Source organism: Lytechinus pictus, chromosome 13, assembly GCF_037042905.1.
Source record: "Lytechinus pictus isolate F3 Inbred chromosome 13, Lp3.0, whole genome shotgun sequence".
NCBI lineage: Eukaryota > Metazoa > Echinodermata > Echinoidea > Temnopleuroida > Toxopneustidae > Lytechinus > Lytechinus pictus.
In genome coordinates, this window is record NC_087257.1 from 29,471,599 (window position 1) to 29,493,253 (window position 21,655).

The 21,655-nt window shown below is 35.6% G+C and overlaps 1 protein-coding gene across 1 annotated transcript; it reads right to left on the reverse strand.

Annotated features, from left to right (window-relative positions):
• Window positions 1-105: 105 nt before the first annotated feature.
• LOC129275159 (ubiquitin carboxyl-terminal hydrolase MINDY-3-like) lies at window positions 106-19,641 on the reverse strand. The gene is made up of 12 exons (XM_064108666.1): window positions 19,213-19,641; window positions 15,244-15,402; window positions 14,242-14,413; window positions 12,527-12,641; window positions 11,762-11,835; window positions 10,453-10,532; window positions 7,224-7,294; window positions 6,067-6,147; window positions 5,646-5,791; window positions 5,084-5,171; window positions 3,854-3,928; window positions 106-2,557 (listed from the first exon to the last, which is right to left on the reverse strand). Exons 1-12 carry the CDS (start codon window positions 19,340-19,342, stop codon window positions 2,408-2,410), a joined length of 1,341 nt encoding a protein of 446 aa, XP_063964736.1. The 5' UTR covers window positions 19,343-19,641; the 3' UTR covers window positions 106-2,407.
• Window positions 19,642-21,655: the final 2,014 nt, after the last annotated feature.

Genomic DNA, 21,655 nt, shown 5'->3' on the forward strand with positions numbered 1-21,655 from the left:
AACCCTATGTTTCAAAGTCAGAAGACTAATCCACCGGGCCACAACGACCCACATACACACATGCTTGAAGCACATGGTTCACAAACAACGACATACTAAATTCCCTTTCCACATTTCGGTTGTTAAATTTAACATTATTATTTTACAACTATACACATGTTTTAATGACAGGAAAATATACAACTCCAAACAGGAGCTACATGTACACTGATTACATGAATACAAATATAATGACATTGGTGCCTTAAGATGAGGTGAGAGAAAAATAAATCTTGGCTATGATTTTTTTTTATATTTTGGTCACTTCAAGTGAATCATAATAACGACACATCTCTAAAGTGCTGCAAAATTTCTATTTTTCTTGGATAGAAAACTTGTGCACTCTCAATAACCCAAGAAATCTGAAAGAATAAACCTGGTGGGTGTTTCAGAAAGCTTTCGTAAGTTAAGAACGACTGGTGATCCTTTCTTTGGTAGATGATTGACACCATTAAATGTTCAATGGTGACTATTTAGCGTAAGAAAGGTTCACCAGTCGCTCTTAACTTATAACAGCTTTATGAAATGGCTACCTGGGCCCTGTTACATAAAGCTTAGTGATTGATCCCAGGACTGATTCCTTCGATTGATTGATTGAATTGATTATAGTTCAGCCAAAATTTACTTCTCAAGTAATACAACCATACCTGGGTCCCGTTTCATAAAAATTGTTATACTAACAAATTTGCAATAACAGATAAAAGATACTGAAATTCTTAAATTGGATCGGCTGGTAACATATTTGTTATAGAAATTGCGCATTTGTTATTAGTAATCAGTATCTACAAGTTTGCAGAATGAAGACAAAACAATTAAATCATAATATATGTACAACGGTTAATAAATAAAAAATGTAGAGTTTGCAGTATGAAAAATCAAATCACCACCAAATTCTTTTGTCTTGACAATGATCAATTAACATGGATTCTTGAATACAAAAGACCTAAACCATTAGATATTTTGTACAATAACAGCACACACTTACATGTATCATACAAATAGAAGCACCGTGTCATGTATAGCTTTTTCTTGGGGTATATCTAATAATCCACTCTAAAATAGCCCCCAGAGTGGTGTTTCATTAATTTTTTAAGAAGTTATACACGGCTTACAGGTGAGGTGTTTATGAAGTGCCAAATAATATGCCTGGAGTTTTCTTGGTATTTTTTTTTACAAAGTGTGACTACATTTTCTCTGTTTTCTCTGTTCGCTTTTTCAAACATTGAGTTGCATTTAATGAATATGTTAAGATTGCTGTAACAAAAGTGACACCCACCTGTTTTCATTTTAAATGAAACATCAAATATTCCTATTTCCATAAATATTATAATAAGCTTTTGACTGACTCCTCAAATAAGTTACACCTATGGTGATCATAAATGTTCAATGTTGAGTAAAATTAATTTTACATTATTGGAGGCTAAAGTAAAATACATATATATGATATATAACAAAATACTAAAGAAACAATGAACATGTGATATCATCAGCTTCCTAATTTGCATAACACTATTATGTGTATATTACTATTTTGTGAAACAAAGCTTATCATTCAAGTGCCATAACTCTTGTTTGATTTTTCTCTTTTTATTCAGATCAAGTTTGGGTTGGGGTAGACTGGGCATTTTCAATTTGCCAAAAAATGATATATTGTAAACTAAAATAATTTTAGTTTCATCCCTTCATTCATGGTCAATAAATCAAAGAAAAATCAAAGCATTTCAATATCATTATTTCCTGCTTTCCAAACATTTCAACCAAAAAAAAAAAATTCCTCAAATTAACTGAAGACGATCTGAATTTGATTTAATTTGGGAAATCTCCTTACTAGTGGGAAAACTACCAGAAACGATAGTTGACAAGTCTTCTGATTCCTAATACCATTTCCATGATGATTTAAAGATATGCAGTGGATCCATGGATAAGTCTAGTTGCACTGTAACGTTCTGGGTCTGTAAAACTGATTTTACAATTGATCACTCTGGTCAATACAATCAATCATCAAACCTGTTCTACGATCGATTGCTAGGCTTTGTGCCACAGGGTGCACTAACCTGACAAAGGTTTGGAAGGGCAATTAATGCAATGCCACACCGCTCCAAGCTGATTTCAGATATGAACAATTATTCCAAGTGGTTTACTGGATCGAAAAGCTGTTGAGTTAATCTAACTCAGTAAGACCAAACTGATAACAGCTCAAAAGACTCAGATCGAAGTAATGTTTGATGATCTGAGAACAAAACCAACTGACTCCGCATTCGGTGGTTGTAGTATATACACGTCTTGAAAAAAGACTGTACACATATGATAAAAATGTCTATATTTACATAATTTACGGTCTACAGTTCTATCACTTCTATGCGTAGCATCAATTGATAGACGGGTTCACATTGTTTTCCCAATTGGCCTCGAATGTCGGCCATTTTGTCCGCAGGCAAGATTTAAGGGGTGTAGCTTCCGTGAGGACCTCCAGCTCACCGGGGTTGGGGGCGGAGCCTCTACCCTTTAGAAACATCACCTGTGGATAAAATGGAATAAGAGATGAAAACTGGTATTCAAACTTATAAAGGAAATAACACATCAGTAATATATAAATAATGAATATATATCAACCAGATTTGCAAAGTATTTTCTTAACAGATAAAATAAATATAAAAAATGTCATTACTTTTGACAAGCACATCACTTTCAGCAACTAATGCTCCCATTAAACGTGCTTATTTTCTTCTTAATGCAGGGAAATTTTTTAACAAGACAGTTGACTTAATGGCATAAGTGAAATACCAATCAAAATCTTGGTCCAGTGACTGAATTACATGAGCGCATGAGTTGATGGGATTGAGAGTGCTCATAAATACATGTATTCATTAAAGGAGAATGAAACCCTTGAAACCAGCTGAATCCATATCAAAGAAAAAAATCAAAGAAACATATTGTTGAAAGTTTGAGGAAGATTCAATGAATAATAAGAAAGTTATGAGCATTTGAATATTGAGATCACTAGTGCCATGTAGATCCTCCCATCGGCAATGCGACCAAGATCTGTGATATCACACACGTACAACTCCCTCATTACTTTAGTACTTATTTCACGTATATTCTCACTGTTATAGAGTCTATCACAAGGTGAGGTGTTCTCTTTATGAGAGGACAAGTACAGAGGTTTCACAACATTATATCATTGATGAATCGTTTGTCATATGATTAGAATGAGCAAAAAGATATGTTTTGGGGTATATTTTCAGTGTCCAAATGGGAGAGTTGTACGTGTGTGACATCACAGATCTTGGTCGCATTGCCGATGGGAGGATCTCCATAGCATTAGTGATCTCGACATTCAAATGCTCGTAACTCTTTTATTGCTAGTCCTATTTTACTCAAAGTTTTGTTGATCTTATTCTTTGATTTTTCTGCTTTCACAAAAGCTAACTTGCTCCAAGAGTTTCATTCTCCTTTAAACACTATGATAAATTTAATCCCAGCCTAATAGTGATTTAGTATATAGTTAAAAGCATGGTGACTAGTTAATAATAAGCTGATATTAAGATAAATCACAGATCGTTCTATGAAGAATAATTGATCAGCTAGTGGACACCCCCTCTAATCAAACCCCCCCCCCAAAAAAAAAATTATTAGTAATGATAATTTTTTTTTCACATTTTCTAATCTAAAAAACCTGCACTAGCCATACCTCCAACTAGTTAAGCAATATATCTGAGCTGGGGAAAATGCTTAGCATGATCCAATCAGTCTGTAACACTATTTGGAAAGTTGAGCAAAGCAATAACAAAGACAAAATATAGATCAAACTTACTTTAGAATGTGGATTTGATCTCCTTATACCATTGTAATGATACACTGTAAAGTACTCTGGTAATAACCTGTCAGGCTGTGGAGAGAGAGAGAGAGAGAGATGAAAATACAATTAAATTTTGTTCCCCCATATATAGTTTAATATTTTACAAATGATGGTAAAACATGTCATAGGATATAATACAGCTATCTCAACTATTATCTGTAGACCATTTCTACAACAATTAATCTTGAACATCATGAGAATAATTACATTCACTGTTTAACAAACTGATTGTAATTGAAGTAATTGAATAATATGAAAAATGAGGAACCTATTAAAAAGCATAGCTTGTAATCATACATGTAGATTCCTAGAAAAAAAAAACGATTAAAAAACTCGAAACGCAATGAAAAAGATGAAGAAATATAAATACATCAAATATAGGTCTACATGAAAGTCACTCAAGTAAAACATAGAACATATATCAAACAAGTGGAATGCCTCTGGCCGTCTCACCTGCATCACACGATTCAATATAGCAGCAGTGCTGATTTTGAAAACTACTATAACTCGCACAAGATGTTCAGTGATACTTGGTTACTCTTATTTCCACGTTTTATGAACTAGACCAATACACTTATAGAGATATGATGGCAATTCAACAAATACCCCTAACGTGGCCAAAGTTCATTGACCCTAAATGACCTTTGACCTTGGTCATGTGATGTGAAACTCAAGCAGGATGTTCATTGATACTTGATTAATCTTATGTATAAGTTTCATGAACTAGGTCCATATATTTTCTAAGTTATGATGACATTTCAAAAACTTAACCTTAGGTTAAGATTTTGATGTTGATTCCCCCAACATGGTCTAAGTTCATTGACCCTAAATGACCTTTGACCTTGGTCATGTGACATGAAACTCAGGCAGGATGTTCAGTAATACTTGATTAACCTTATGGCCAAGTTTCATGAACTAGGTCCATATACTTTCTAAGTTATGCTGTCATTTCAAAAACTTAACCTCAGGTTAAGATTTGGTGTTGACGCCGCCGCCGCCGTCGCCGTCGCCGCCGCCGTCGCCGTCGGAAAAGCGGCGCCTATAGTCTCACTCTGCTATGCAGGTGAGACAAAAACAGAAAACATAGCTGTTTTATGATCTTCCTTCATTTACACACAAATTACTGCTGAGCTTTGCCAAAATTTTGAACAATTTGTGACTACAAAAGTTTGTTTTAGCTAATACCTCATCAGGAAAGAACTCAGCCATGAATGTATTCTGAAGGACAATACCGCACTTCTCAGGGTCTAGACGTTGGGTCATGAACTCAACACTGTAAGGAGATACAAAAAGAAACAGGAAACGATTAAAACAACTGTACTGGAAGTGGAAGAGATACTAGCATGTTACGGGTAAAGATGCAATGATTAGGATATCATGAAGCAAACTGTTATAAGCTTCTGAAATCCTTGCATGTGATTGGCCAAGACTGTGTTTACCTTTGAAATCACTGACATATTGGTTCACAGAACCCTCCAAAATTCCATAGTACGGCTTTATATATTGATCATAGCAGCCAGTAGGCGGAATTCAATTCATTTTACAAAGTAAAACAAAAGGAACCAGCAATTACTTCAGTGATTTGATAAGGTTAAAAAAGAGAAGAAATAATGCTTACTATTTAGGCACAGCTACAAGTTCTAGGGCCTCAAGGACACTCTGAAACATGGCACATTAGATGAAACCACTTCCTTTACTTGATATTTGTTTGATAAGCTAAGGTTTAAAAAGTAGTAATATTGCTTACTATTCAGGCACAGCTACAAGTTCTAGGGCCTCAAGGACACTCTGTAGCATGGCACATTGGATAAAACCACTTCCTTCAGTATCGTACTCGCTGAAGACTCTTCTTGCTTTCTCCCACTTGGTTTCAGTAGCGACCAGCGCTAACTCCTTCAATAAAAGAAAGAAAATGGTAAATACAAGTAATACTACAATGTACACAGGTTTCAATTGAGACCAGCGCAAACTCCTTCAATAAATGAAAGAAAATGGTAAGTGAAAAAAATTTATCATAACTACTTCTACTTCTTGGTAACTCCTGCATGACGAGAAATCAAATGATATTACAATTTACTTGTGCAAGAAGTGAAAATAAATGATGATATCAAATTATAGTTGATTTCATATTTATGTGAATAGATCCATACTCAATATATTCCACTTACCTGAGAGAAGAAAACTGTAAGATGGGTCTCACTAGCAAGCAACCAAATAGGGTAAACTGGACTCTTTAAAAGTGTTCCAACCTATATTAATACAAGACATAATAGATATACATATAAAGTTGGTATAAGAATTTACATACTTGCCATTTGTCTAGGTATACCACACAATGTTCCTGCAGTCAGAAATAATTCTTAACAATTTTTTTTTCTGTTTTTATTTTAACAAATTGAAATAAATCACAAAATTTACAAATGATTATAAGGTGATTGCAAATCACATAAACACAAGTTAGTTACACAAAAAAGACAAAATAACAACCATAATAATAAAAAAAACCTACCCACTTATCCTCCCCCACCCCAAAAAAGGAATGTGGCAAAGTGTTGACTTAATATCAGTGTTATCTAAACAAAGACAGGTGATTTGGTAAATAAAGTAGACAAAACAAAATATACAAGCTATGATTATGAAATGGTTTCCCAACAACTATTGATAGGATTAAAAAACACAACTGGTTATCCTGAATTCTTAACAATTTAGTGTGATGACTTTATATTTGGTAACAAACTAACAAGCTCCTGGAACCCTTTTATTATTATTACTAAACTTTAATAATGTAGTGAATGGGGGTTTTCCGAGGCTTTAAAATTCTTTTTTTCGAGGGCTCTTTTAAGCATTTCTGGGCCGGAATTGCCCTCAGCCCCCATGCATCCCCCCTCCCTGCAAAGTATGTATGTTATTTTAAAACGAGACAGATTCTCAACTGTACACATATGCATATTGTGCCTGACATTGCCAAATCAGAAATGTATTTTGTGTCTAACTTATAAAAGCTGTCAAGATTTCAGGATAGGAGAGCTCCTAAAAATCATCATGAAATATAATAACAATGATCTCACATACCAAGTTCTACACTACTGGAGAAGAATATGTTTGATATTACAGTAGCCCCTACTTTAAAATAAAGAAAAATGAATGAGTGACATAAGCTCTTTCAATTGCATACATGTTTATCACCAGCGATGTGCAAATGAGTGAGGCTTCAAAAGGTCAAGATTAAAAAAAAACTTTACATCTCATTTCCATATTTTCAGTGCATTTCTTTAAATGTTATATTTATTTACACTAGACGGTATACTGGACCTTTAATACTTACTTCACAATATTTAAGATTCTCCAGAATCGTCATAAACCCAATCAATGACTGCTTTGAGATACCTTTCATTTCTGAAACAAAATGATAACATGGGTATTTATTCAATACATATCAAACAGCCATGTAATTTATATTATAACAAAAGAGGTGTCATGTAATTTTATAAAATACATAATATTATAATACTTCCATTGACGAGTGGATACCATGCGCGACCACGGGGTCTCGAAAAGCACCCTAAACACGTATTTTCCATGTTCTGAAAATGCACCCCTTAACAAGTATTGGCGTCTGAAACCCTACCCTTAACAAGTATTGGAAACAAAACTATACTCTTGGCAAGTATTCCCCGAAATACAAAGTATACAGCGATATTTTATTGTTGTGTCACGCGTCCGTCGGTCGTCGGTTTTACCTAATTTACGACACCATTTGGTTTAGTATGGCCCCACCTTCCTCACCTCGCGCAAATCGGGACTCTAAACACGTAGTGTTGGGGCAAAAAGGACATCCTTTATAAAAACATTTTAATTTTGTTTTATCATCCCCGCAAATTTGACCCTAAACACGTAGCTTTCCTAGCGAAATAGATACCCTTTTTTCATTATTTTTGTGTTTTTGACACTCTTATCATGTTACGTACCTAACGTGCCCTATCTTGAAAAAGACATCCTTCTTACGTTGTTTTTTTGGTCGCGCATGGTATCCACTCGTCAATGTAAGTGGCCCCCCCGGGACACCAGGTGTCACACCACCAACATCTTTATGTTTCTCTGAGATGAAAAAAACCCTGGGAATTTGGCTTGGAGATACGATAGAGAGTCTGGGTAGTGATACTCAGATAAGCAATAACGAACATTATTATCTATATAGAGTGTTTTAGCGATGCATTAAAAACGTATATTGGTCTGCATCAATTGCCCAGAGCGCATCCCAAAAAGGGATGAAATCCGACTAATGTCTCATAGGCTCCTGTACGAAACTTGCTGTGTAATATGAGACCGTATTCAACAGATTAGTGCGCATGCGCTAATGCGTGAAATATACAACGCGTATAACTATGAATCCAATGTGATGCGCAGCAGAGAGCACAATGATTCTCAATGACGTCATAATGAAATACATGTATGTCGCATCTCAACAATCAAATTTGATATTACGAAGTGATGATGCCATTTGGTAAGTGACATGACTTGCTCAATCAAAATTTCTCACCACCCTTTTTTTTTGGGGGGGGGGAGGGGGTGGGATAGATAATAATAATTTTTGGATGACTTTATTTCATGGAATATTTTCCCAAACTCTTGGAATATTTCTGGTATTCCATTCTGAGACATCCAATATAATTTAAAGATCATTTCATGAGAGTTGACAGCACCGACAAATAACCATTATCTGACAATTTACATAGTAACAGTCAGTGCTTCTCAGTCAATCAACAGTCTAAAATTTCGTCAGTAGTGATTGTTATCAGCAGACAAATGGTGAAAAAATACCCTCTGTACTGAATATTGTATGTTACAGAGGAATCCAACCCAAATAAAATCTTGTTTTTAAAGGAAAAAGACAAATCAGATAAGCTGATAGATGAAAGTTTGAACAATATCAGACAAAGAATAAGAAAGTTATGAATTTTTAAAAGTTGTAAATATTGGTAATCACGGATACTTCAAATTGGCCGCATATCTGATGTCATAGTGATGTAAGGCAAGGACTACTCTTTCATGTACTCCAATACATAACAAGGCTAAAATGTCATTTTTCCCTTCAGTTTTATTTCAAATTATATTTTTCTTTCACAAGGACATAAAACAATATACTACCTGGGTTATATTTAGATTAGGCCTACGGCCCCAGGGGAATGGGTTATTAGAAGAAAACCACAAATCCCTGATAATTAAGTACATGGCCTATGGAAAAGTTGTCCAATGCCCCTTGTCATAATTTACTTACCCAGTTGCCAACTTGAAATCTACATAATCTTAGTGTTCTCAATTTTAAAGCAGCTATAACTTTCTTATCCCTTGTCCGATTTCTTTCAAACTTTCACCATTCTGCTCAATTCATTTTCTCCTTCCCAACACAACATTTTATGGCCAAGGTTGGATTCCACTTTAAGTGGAACTTTGTATCCCAGTGGATTAGTCTTCTGACTTTGAAACAGAGGGTCATGGGTTCAAATCCCAGCCATGTTGTAATTTCCTCCAGCAAGAAATTGATCCACATTGTGCTGCACTCAACCCAGGTGAGGTGAATGGGAACCCGGTAGGAATTGATTCCTTGAAATGCAATGTGTGTACCAGCTGCTCAGTGCAAGCCAAGGTAATAATGCTACATCATTTGTAGAGTGCTTGAAGACTTGTGACAAAGTTTTAAGCACTATATAAAGGCCACCAAACACATTAAAACTGGTCCACGATCACATTTTAGTACAAATTGCATTTTGCTCATTTTATGAAAATGTGAATGAAAAATATATTTTTAAGATTCAACTAACTATAAGTAATATAATATACCAAATTTGGATGACTAAAAGCCTTTATTTTTTTAGTAAGGGCCAAATTAGATTTCAAATCGAAGCCAATCGTACGATTGCTATGACGTCATTACGACTACATATTAAATCCACTTTTATTCTCATAAGGATATGATAGCATAGTCACAGATTTGATCATAGGTATTCGTAAGATGATTTAGAACATGTTTTATTCCAAAATCGGGTCGTAGACAGATCCAGACCTGCCAACCTCTGGGAATGAAAAACTGTATTCTGTGATAAAAAAAACTGTATTTTTCAAAAAAAAAGTGTATTTCATAATAAAATGCTTGGCGCACTCGCTCATCACGGCGCTCAAGCTGCATGCAAGCTAAAATGCGCACTGCTCTTGCAGATGAAAAAAAAAAAACATTAAAACATGTGTATATCTTCACCCTGGTTTGAACAAAATGATTGAAAAAAAAAAACAAGTTACCTGAAATTACATTGATCTAATAACCATATTTGTGCACGTTTTATGAAATAGAGACATATAGAGATTATTTTTCTCAATAAATTACGATTTAGTTTTTTTTTTTTTTAACAAAAAAATTATTTTTCAAAGAAAAAACGTACTGCAGTATTTTGGTTGCAAAAACGTACTCAATACGGCTAAAACGTACTGGTTGGCAGGTCTGCAGATCGTAAGGTGTACGGTGGCCTTAAGAAAGAATAATACTCATTAATACTTACGTAGACCAGCTACATCTTTCTCATGATCAAAGACGTTTGAAACAGCCCGACCAGTCACCATCAGGTTTATCAAACACTGACTGGAAAATGAATGAAAAGAAATATATTGTATAGACTTGATACTTTGTAGTAGTATGGCTTTATTTAGGATCATAGCAGCTAGTAGGCAGAATTCAATTCATCTTACAAGGTAAAACAAAAAGAGCATAACTGCATAACCTATTTAACAAAAGGAGATATGATATTCAGAATTGATTCATAGTAATATGGTTGAACATGTAATGGCTTTCCATAGATTTATAGTTGTGCTTAATTGAATAACTGACTATTTTGATGTTACATTCCAAAATCAATTTATCAATCCAAAAGTCAATGTACGTTTAATAAAAGAATGTGACAAAAATTGTTAATCAATAATGTCAATCAATAATGTCAAATGATCGATTGATGACACCATGCTCTAATAACGCTGATTTAAAAGTAACCTGGTGGGCGTTACATAAAAGCTGTTCGTACAGTAAGTTATGAGAAAATTTACGAACGACTGGTGATCCTTTCTTAGGTGCTAAATCAACACCAATAAAAAATTAGCAAGGTCTAAGCAAGCACACAAAATGGTTGAATACTATTCCATAAAACGTGGGTCAGGAATACAAAAAAAAACGATTACTTCATAGAATTGCCCAATATTAAAGGACAAGTCCACCCCAACAGAAATTTGATTTGAATAAAAACAGAAAATTCCAACAATCATAACACTAAAAATTTCATCAAAATCGGATGTAAAATAAGAGAGTTGTGACATTTTAAAGTTTCGCTTAATTTCACAAAACAGTTATAAGCACATCCCGGTCGGTATGCAAATGAGGGAACTGATGACATCATTCACTCACAATTTCTTTTGTATTTTATTAAGGTATATGAAATATGAAAAATTCTAATTTTCTCCTCATTGTCCTGTGAAAAAAAGTTTTATTTCTCCCTGAACATGTTGAATTACTATTATTGAACACTTTATGGTTCAGTCAAGTTAGTCCATATTGTCAAATCTTAAAAAATTGAAATAATGTATAATTCGAACAATAAAAAACAAAAGAAATAGTGAGGGACATCATTGATTCTCTCGTTTGCATGTGACTAAATTGTGCATATAACTATTTTGTGAAAAGTAGGCAAAACTTTAAATGTCATAACTTTCTCATTTTACATCCAATTTTGATGCTTGTTGGATTTTTCTCTTTTTATTCAAATCAAATTTTTGTTGGGGTGGACTTGTCCTTTAGAAATATATTGTATCCATGAAACATACTTTCCATGCCCATAAATGCCATCAATGAGAGGCTCATTTGCATCTTCTACTTCATCCTGTATTACAGCAAGGCCCTGCAATGAGATTACAATAATCAGATAAGCAATGTTAATGAAGATGATGGGCAAACTGCTGCTTCGAAGGAATCCCAGTTGTAGCTATCTTTCCAAAGCACAGCTGAAGAAATATAGCGAGTACATTGAATGCAAAGTATATACATTGAAGTATACTGAATGTATACATCTGTGGGGGTAATGAGCCCCCCAAAATTTAGGGGGCTTGACATGGCATAGTGGAAAAAATTCCTTAAAAGTTTTTTAATACAAGAATAAAAGAACAGAGCTGCCAACATTCATATTCACTTTTCAGGAAGAATTTACTAAGGAAGAAGGGAGATGTTTGAGTTTCTCAACTATACACAGGCCAATGATAGAAATTAATGTATAAATCTGGGAAATGTTGAATGCCTGCAGTTTTTCACTTGGAAATAAGTCAATTTTTAGAGAGTATCACTCACAACCAGGGTGACTTGGTAGCCCTCAAAGGATCTTATTTTGTTGTAAATTTTGACAAATATTCAGAAAATAGTATAATATCTGAAACTTTTTGGAAGTCCATGGACCCCCCTCCCCATCTGTACATCTGGAGTATAAATTGTACGCATTTAGGATAAAAAAGGTTTTTAATGACTGGCAAGGAATACCGTAATAAAAGTTCTCAAACATAAAGTAAAGTAAAAACAGGTTCAGTCCCACTAACTCTCACCTTTGTTAGTAACACCGAGTAAAGAAAGAGAAGAACACCCCCATCCCCAACAAACATATGGTATGTTGTCATCAAAGCACCCCGGAGCTCATCTTCAGATTTATAGGTTTGTATTCTGAAAAGAAAAAGATATATAAGCATAAATGGGTGCATTACAAATGAATTGACTACAGCTTTGCAGTGTGAGTGCAATGAAATCAAACAAGTGGAGCGCCTCTGGCAGTCTTGCCTGCATTACGCCATTCAATATAGCAGCAAGGATGACTTTGAAAAACAACTATTGAATAGTTATAAAAAAACACAATTCATATCATAGTAAAATACTACATTCATTGACCCTAAATGACCTTTGACCTTGGTCATGTGACCTGAAACTTGGACAGGATGTTCGCTGATAATTGATTGCTCTTATATTTGTTTCATGAGCTAGATCCATAAACTTTTGGATGACAGTAAATTGTTACAGATATTATAACAAATCTTAATGAAATGGGACCGAGGTCTTGAACTGGTGCTGTTCAAAGTGAATTTGGTATAATGCACTCGTAGAAGAGCCGTGGTGTAGTGGTTCTGACTCTCGCCTTGCAAACAGAGGGTCGTGTCTTTGAATCCCACCGCGGTCTAGCGTCCTTTGGCAAGGTGTTAATCCACAATTTGCCACTCTTGACCCAGGTGCTAAATGGGTACCTGGTAGGATGTGAAAGTCATTGTAGCTTGTCAAGTACAGTGTGTGCCTTACCAGTGACTGACTGGAATGCATGCACATCCTCCACTCCATGGGGAGTATTCCGAATACTCCCCAGGGAGTGGAGGATGTGCATGCATTGTGTGCGGGGATGACCAGGTTAATAATATATCTGATGTATTGAGCGCTATATAAAAGCGGATTATTATGCAACAAATGGAACGCCTCTGGCTGTCTCGCCTGCATTATGCGATTCAACATAGCAGCAGTGATGACTTTGAAAACAGTTATTGAATAATTATTCACAAAAGAAAACACTCATATGATAATAAAATACTATGTCCATTGACCCAACATGACCTTTGACTATGATTATGTAACCTAAGACGTGTGCAAAATAATCATTCATCTATGTTTCATGAATTACATGTGTAGATTCATAAACTTTTAAAGTTATGATGACAATGCCACAAATACCCCAACATGATCAAAGTTTGTTGACCCTAAGTGACCTTTGACCTTGGTCATGTGACCTAAAACTCAGGCAGGATCTTCAGTGATACACTATCACCCTTATGTCCAAGTTTCATGAACTAGGTCCATATACTTTCTAAGTTATGAGGACATTTCAAAAACTTAACCTTGGTTAAGATTTCAATGTTGACGACGATGCCGTCGGAAAAGCGGCGCCTATAGTCTCGCTCTGCTATGTTATGACGACATTTCAAAAACTTAACCTAGGTTAAGACTTCGATATTGATTCCCCCAAATTGGTCTAAGTTCAATTACCCTAAATGACCTTTGACCTTGGTCATGTAACCTGAAACTCAGGCAGGATGTTCAGTAATACTTGATTACCCTTATATCCAAGTTTCATGAACTAGGTCCATATACTTTCTAAGTTATGAGGACATTTCAAAAACTTAACCTTGGTTAAGATTTCAATGTTGACGACGATGCCGTCGGAAAAGCGGCGCCTATAGTCTCGCTCTGCTATGCAGGCGAGACAAAAACAATCACAAGAGCTAACCTGAGATTTCTATGGAAGGTGACATGAGTGGGTTCCCCATCTGACGATCCAGCTACATTCTCTATGGTCAATTCCTGTTTATCTTCTTGTAAGACCAATATATAGTTTCCATTGGACACTGAACAGATGATGTCCTGCATTGCACAGAGTAGCAGGTGCTTCCGTTGGTCCCCTGAAATATACAACAAGGAAAACTAGCAAAATTCAAGTAGCTGGGACGATGATGATAATGATTACAATAACATTGATGGTCATAAATACAATTGACAATCAATATAATACACGACTGCCAACCTTTATTGTGAAAAAATCATATATCTTATTTCTTTTGATTTAATTTTCAAGCCTTAAATCCAATTTTTCTTTAAAATTTTGAAAAAAATACCAAATAAAAAAAAATCATAATTTTGAGATGTTTCAAAAAAAATTCGAAGGAAAAAAAATAATACTATTTAGAGTCACTTTGCCCTTTGGATAAAATCCTACTAATTGGCAGCTTTGTAATAATAATGATAATGACTAAAATGAAAATTATACTAGTTACTTATATTATACCTATAATAATGAAGATACTGATGAAAATGCAGACCTCACAATCTGTCTGCCTGAAAAATAGGGCCGAGGAAAGAATAAAAAAAAAATTCTATTAGAAAAGAGCTCACAATGGTCAAAGTTCTAATTTTTGTTTCCTTCAAATTCTGTTTCAGTAGGAGGTTAAATGATGTTGATAATGCAGAATTGCAGATCATGAGAAGATGATGATGATAATTCATGTGATGAAAATGGCAATGAAGAACAGAATGGTGATGACTTAAAAAAAAACAAAAAAATATTCATCTTTCAAAAGTAGTATAAATTATTTTTTTCTAAGTTAAGGAAACTTGCAGTGCTGCATAAATAACCCCCTCCAAAAGCACCAAAAAAAAAAAAAGGAAAAAAAAGAAGAGATTATTTGGCATCTTTGTCAATTCCTTTAGCTAGCGATGCAGTAAAAAATCCTACCATTTGTTTGTCTCCAGCTTTCTGAGCCATCTTCACACTGGCTCTCTTGGCTGAAAAGCAAGTTCTTAATGATGAATGCTTGAACAGGTGCAATGATTGCACATGGACCTCCTTCATACTGCAGCAGCGCCATAGGCTCATCATCACTGAATACAAAACCTACAAAGTACAATAGAAACAAAATCACATGTTTTTATTTCAAACTATTCAGGCCATGTTGATGAATCAAGCAACACACAATACACACATCTTGAAAAGGTTAGAATACACCTGAGACTGAGTGACCTGACCAAGAGAACCTAAGGCTAAAGCTACATACCACTCATCGCGCATATGTAGTTTTTAATGGCAAATGTGCACTCTGTGTGTGGAACTGTGACCGCAGAGCGACAAACGATTCCTATTCAATTTTTTCAACAAAGTCAAAGGCTGCAGTAAATCTGTAATTATTGCAGAGGAAACCCACAAATGTTTGGAATTTTTGAGTTATATTCGCTTTAATTTTATATTACCCTATAATAATATGAACATATGGCATTATCCTGCCATTCCTGGTTTAAGCAGTAGAGGCGCACGGCAAATATTGGAGACTGTCTCCAATGTGGGAGATTATCTCCAATATCAGAGACTTTTGTAAAGAATTTGGGTATCCAATTTCAGAAACCAATTTCCTTTGTTTACATTTGCTGCAAAAGGATTACCTTGGCGGCAAATAAAAATGTGATAAGGAGATTCCTCATGAAAAATTACCCCTTTTCACCGTCTACTTTAAAAATTCACCATCTACTTTTGTTTTGATAAGGATTAAGGATTTTTGAGGTCAATCACACACAAAACAAATGGGCTTCTGACCTCAGTGAGACAACATTTTGGGTGGAAAAAATCATGCTTTTGTTGGTGTTGTTTCTTTTGTCCTTTTGCAAAGCAAGTCTCCAATGTGGGAGATTGTCTCCCCTATTGGAGAGAGTCTCCCATATTGGCCGTGCGCCTCTACTGTTAAGTCACCGCTCCATTCACTGCCGTTTATTTCATCTCCCATTGACTTTGTACACAACGAGCGCACACACACGAGAAGAGATTGAGGCACAGGAAATACTTTTTTTTGCATGATAAATCGAGTGCGTAGCTTTAACAGTTAGTTTAGGACCCCTTCGTCTCGACATCGGGTGGCGAAATCAAGAGGTGTTCGGAAAACACGACGGGATTTTCGTATGAGTGAGTTTTGTGATGTTTTCTTCTTGGTTAATGATCTTTGAATGTTTGCCACAAAAAAGTGAAAGATAATTTGTTCAAATATGGAGATTGGCATAGTTTTTATCGTTTTAAACAAAGTGCGTATCTTTACTAAAGCCGCCTTTACTCACTCCTAGTACCAATGAGGTCCAAACATTAACATGTATGGACCTCATAGGCGACATTACCCAAATTATGGGTTGGACAATGCTGTTCTGATTTCCAACCCAAGACTTTGGTAAATGTACACCTTAATACAAGTTAGAGTTATCCGATATACCTTTCATTCGGACGGCAAACCTTTATTTAGTTGTAAAAATAGTTGAAATTAAAATCGATTATTGTTCAACTTACATTTCAGGCCCTTTTTGTTGATTTTCGGTGAGCGTTCCACACAGCTGCGACGAGTGATCAACTCCGAAGTGATACGCGTACTGGTCAGCTGATCGGTCAGGTGATCGGTTGGTTATCTTTTTGTCAGACGTTCATAATTTATGTTAAGCGTATCAATCTTCAGTATCTTGATTTCAAAGCATCAGTATTGCAGAGAAAAGTCATTATTGATTGGAATCAGTGGCGGGGGGGGGGGGGGAGGGGGGGGTTGGGGTGAGCATTTCTGCCCATTCCCCCTTTTGAGATTTATAGTAAACATTTTGGAATTAAATATGTTATTAATACTAGTTATGTGCCCCCCCCCCCCTCATGAGAATCACGTACAGCATTATTTGTAATGGGGATATTTCGTTCATATTCTTTTCTCTTTTTTGCCTTTTTTTTTAATTGCCAAATTCAAAATTTTACTGGGAACAAATTAACAATATGACTTTCTATACATCACTTTTAGGGACAAACTTTTTTTTATGGGGGTGGGGGTTGGGGGCTTGCCAAATATAATCAATGGTGGAAAAAATGACCTTCTTTTTAGTGACAACTTTATAAAAAAATTGTCAAATTTTACGCGAGACAAAATGACCTTCGATCATTGCTATAGTTAAAACCTTTTTTTTTTTTTTTTTTTTTTGGGGGGGGGTTGCCAAATATCACGTGGACAAAATGACTTTCCCTTTTCTTATTTTTGTGGGGGGGGGGGGGGGGCTTGCCGAATATTACGCGGACAAAATGACTTTCATTTTGAGTGACCATTTTTTTATAACTTGTCAAACTTTACGCGAGACAATATAATGACCGGTTTTTTTTTTTTTAGTAAGAACCTTTTTTGGGAGTTGTCAAATTTTACTTGAGAAAATTCACCCGCCCCCCCCTACTTAATTTGGAAAATCTTGGATGCGCCTCTATATAGTTTGAATCATAATGAAGATTAAGATCATGCGTATATATAGCTTACATCCACGGCAGAGGCGTAAACCGCCGGGGGCATGCAGGCTGGCCCTTGATCCCCGGTCCAGTGGATTTCACAAAAAAAAAAACGGGATAAGAGAAAAGGAATGAAGGAAGGAAAAGAAAGAAAGAAAGAAAGACAGAAAGAGAAAGGGAAGAGAAATAAAAGGCCATAAAAAAGCAAAAGGAAAGAAAAATGCATGCGAGAATAATTCTGAATGTTATGTCAAAATCTATTGCAAAATTGATATTTGTAATAAAAGTGACAAAGGTTTTGCTCGCTCGCCTCTTCATCTGGTAGGCGCGTAGCTAGGGGCGGTGCCCCCCGAAAAGGTCCCTCCCCCAAAAAAAAAAATAAGGAGGGAATAGAGAAAATAAAAAGCGAAATGAGAAAAGGGGGATGTATATAACTTAGTTTATAATTGTTTTTCCTTTTTTTGGGGGGAAGGGGTCAAAACATTAACGTTATGTTTTTCTATATTCCTATAAATAGGTCTAATTGCTAAATATCCAGAGTTATCGAGACCCACCTGCTGATATTGCACTGGGGGTACACGATGGAAGGGTTAGGCCTAGGGGCCCCCGAAAGTTCAACAACCAAGATAAAAAAGAAATGAAGGGAATTAATGAAAAGAAAAGGAAAAGTGTAAGTTAAGATATCTATCTCAAATTTAGATTTGCACGAAAAGTTTTTTTCTCGCTTGCTTCACTCGCTTGGAACATATAAAGCAACTTTATTCCCACGCGCCATGTATGCCTACATTGGCCCTCTTTCTTTCTTTTATTTTATTATTTTTTTACTCATCATGCTACCGTACTGCCACACACGGGTTTGCCCTAATGATCGTGGACAATCATAAAAAATATAATTTTCATACCATGTGACTGGGAAATTTTTGGCTCCACAACCCCCCCCCCCCTCTCGATCCCTGTATCGATTTTGACTTGATAGGGGCCTAGCTATACCTGATGGAATTAGCTTCATTCAATATAAAATCATAACGGATAGACCGCCTTGAATACAGGCCAAACAGCCTAACGACATTGCCGTGTCACGTGACAACCAGTATTAAACGAGAATGTGCACAACCCTATGGCGACAAAATTTGCCGCAAAAGTTGAGCAAGTTCTGGACAAAAAGGCTTCAATACCCCAAGAAAAGACCAGGCGAGTACTAAAAAATTATACATTTTTTCAATTTAGTAATATCTAGAGTCTAATTTAAGAACAGATTTTGTCATGGAGCTCCATGGTAAGATCTAGTAATTTAAGTCCAACATTTAATTCGCGTGCACTCACTTTTTTAACACAGGAATTAATAGCCTTGGTGCTTAGAGTGCCTTTACTAGGTCCCCAGGCCAAGCAGCAAATGAGCAATCATATTCATAAAAAAATTACCTTGCGACCATCGCGAGAAAACATCTTCTTTCAATTCACTTCCCCAAGTCATATTCCTAACTTCTTCGATTGGATTAAGGACAGACGAACTCCCTGGTTCTTCTTCATTCTGTTGACTTGTCGATGCCATCACAAAAGCGTAAAAACTTCTTAAAATAACTGTTCCTAGTCAGCTTCCATTTTCGTACGATTGCATGTGTGGGACTACGCAAATGAATATCTGACAATAACCCTGCGCGTTTATATTGAGCAAAAATTAGCGTTTAGTCGTTTCACCAAACGCTCACTTTGTACACAACGACGCGGTTACAATTTTCTCATATATAACAAGTGTAAACACGCGTACGAAATCCGAGTTGAAAAGAAAATTGCCAAAAGATGGCGCTAAACTACAAGACAATATTCATTACTCTGACAACTTTCAGAAACTGATCAACTCGCGACAGCCGCATATAAGTCCTCGATTTCTGCGGCCTTTATGATATATCAAGATTTCTTTAATATTGGACTTTCGGTATACATAACAGTTATAAAAAAAGTAAGAAAAGATAACAAGCAAAACGGTATCATCAACTTCCCTGCATTATATAAGCTCATTATGTCTATATAGGCCCCTATACAAAATGCTAAATTTGAAATTCAATAACTTAATTATATTATTATTTATCCAATTTTTTATGAAATTTCAGGGTAATGTTACTTAAATTTTATCATTTTGGCATAATTATTTGAATTTACTTCGGCCTGTTTTTTTAAACCTATTTTAAGCTGGGGGTGTAGTGGTCTAGTAGTTACGAATCTCGTCTTTCAACATGGGGGGAGGTAAACCCAGCCATGGCGTGATTTCCTTCAGCAAGAAATTTAGGCTCATTGTGTTGCACTGAACCCAGGTGAGGCGAATGGACACCCGGCAAGATTAATTCCTTTAATGCACCAAGCGCCTTTTGCAGCTGGAGCTACAACTGGGGTAACATTATTGTGCGCCATTGAAAAGGCAACTAGATAATGCAGAGTCTATTATCATTTTTCGTGTTTGTTAAACCCAAGTTCTCCGATGTTTTATCACTCTTACTCAACTACGACGAGTGTGAATTTCAATGGCTTTCATTAAGCTTCATTTTATTTCGAGCTTCTCCGTTTACATTATAAGCCTAAAGTAAAATACGTTTGATATTTGCCAACTTTTCATTTTAAAACTTAGTATTTTTCGGGAGGGCGGGGGTGAATAACTTGAATTAATTTTCTTACTCTATATTTGGCATTTAGGTCTACACTTACTAAGGATACGATTTTTTTCTATACACTTTGGTAAAAAAAAAAAAAACAGCAATTGATTGATTCCCCCGGCTATAATCCATTATTTTCCCCCTCTATCTCTCTTTTCGATCGCATCGCATACCCTCTCTCTCTTTCTGTCTTCTTCCCTGAATTTTTGCAAACACTTTTCTCATCACACACTATTCCAGATCACAATACATGAATAAAAAAACATGCCTTTTTTTTTCCTTTTTAAAACGATATTTTATTATTTTTTATTATTCTTCTTCGTAACAAGTATGAATATACAACAATCTTATACTAAACACTAATAATTTCAATTACAATAGTATTTCTGAAAATGGAAACGTACAAGAAAAAGCAGTGTCATTATATAGGGAAAGTATCTACTCTGAAGATCGGTGATTTACTATTTTATTTGCTTTAAACGAATCACAAAGTCATGATGCAATGCATGCACTTACCATGCTTACATCACTCTTCCGACTCACGGACTTTATACATGTATTTATAGATTTATTTTGTTCTTCAACACCGCCTCCCCTATACAATAGGGCATTTTTATTGAATAGAAACTCAATTCAAATTTTGCTTTCATATCAATATGAACGAAGTTTCTGTAAACTAAGTTTTTATTTTACTGTTATTTCTTGATGAAAACAAAGTCAGTTTACATAAATTTGCGTTCATATAATATGAACGCAAAAGTATAAAACATATTCATTTCATAGAACGCCCTATTGACTGTGCAGGAGGGGAGGGGGGGGCACTTGTTTAAAACTTAAACAACTGATAGTACAGTTTTAAACAACATGCTTGAAAGTTTAAACAGGGTTTTCACAGGGAGGGGGGGGGGGTAGTTAATATTCGCTAATATCTATTTCATTTGTACATTTTACGGAAATCATTAGAGTCAGTGACCAAATTAATCTTTTTGATGTCTGGGAGGACTGGACATTCGATGAACTGAAACACCTTCTTCAAATATCACGTTTTATCCTACTGGCTAAATAGGGATTTTTTTTTTTCATGTTGAAGTTAGATTCAAGTTTAAAGTTTATCTGTTTAATTGTTTGAAGAAGGGTGATAAGACAGGGGATTAAAACGTCCACCATTGGCGTTCAGGGGGGGGGGGGGTGCTTCCAGGGCCGTAGCTAGAGGGGGG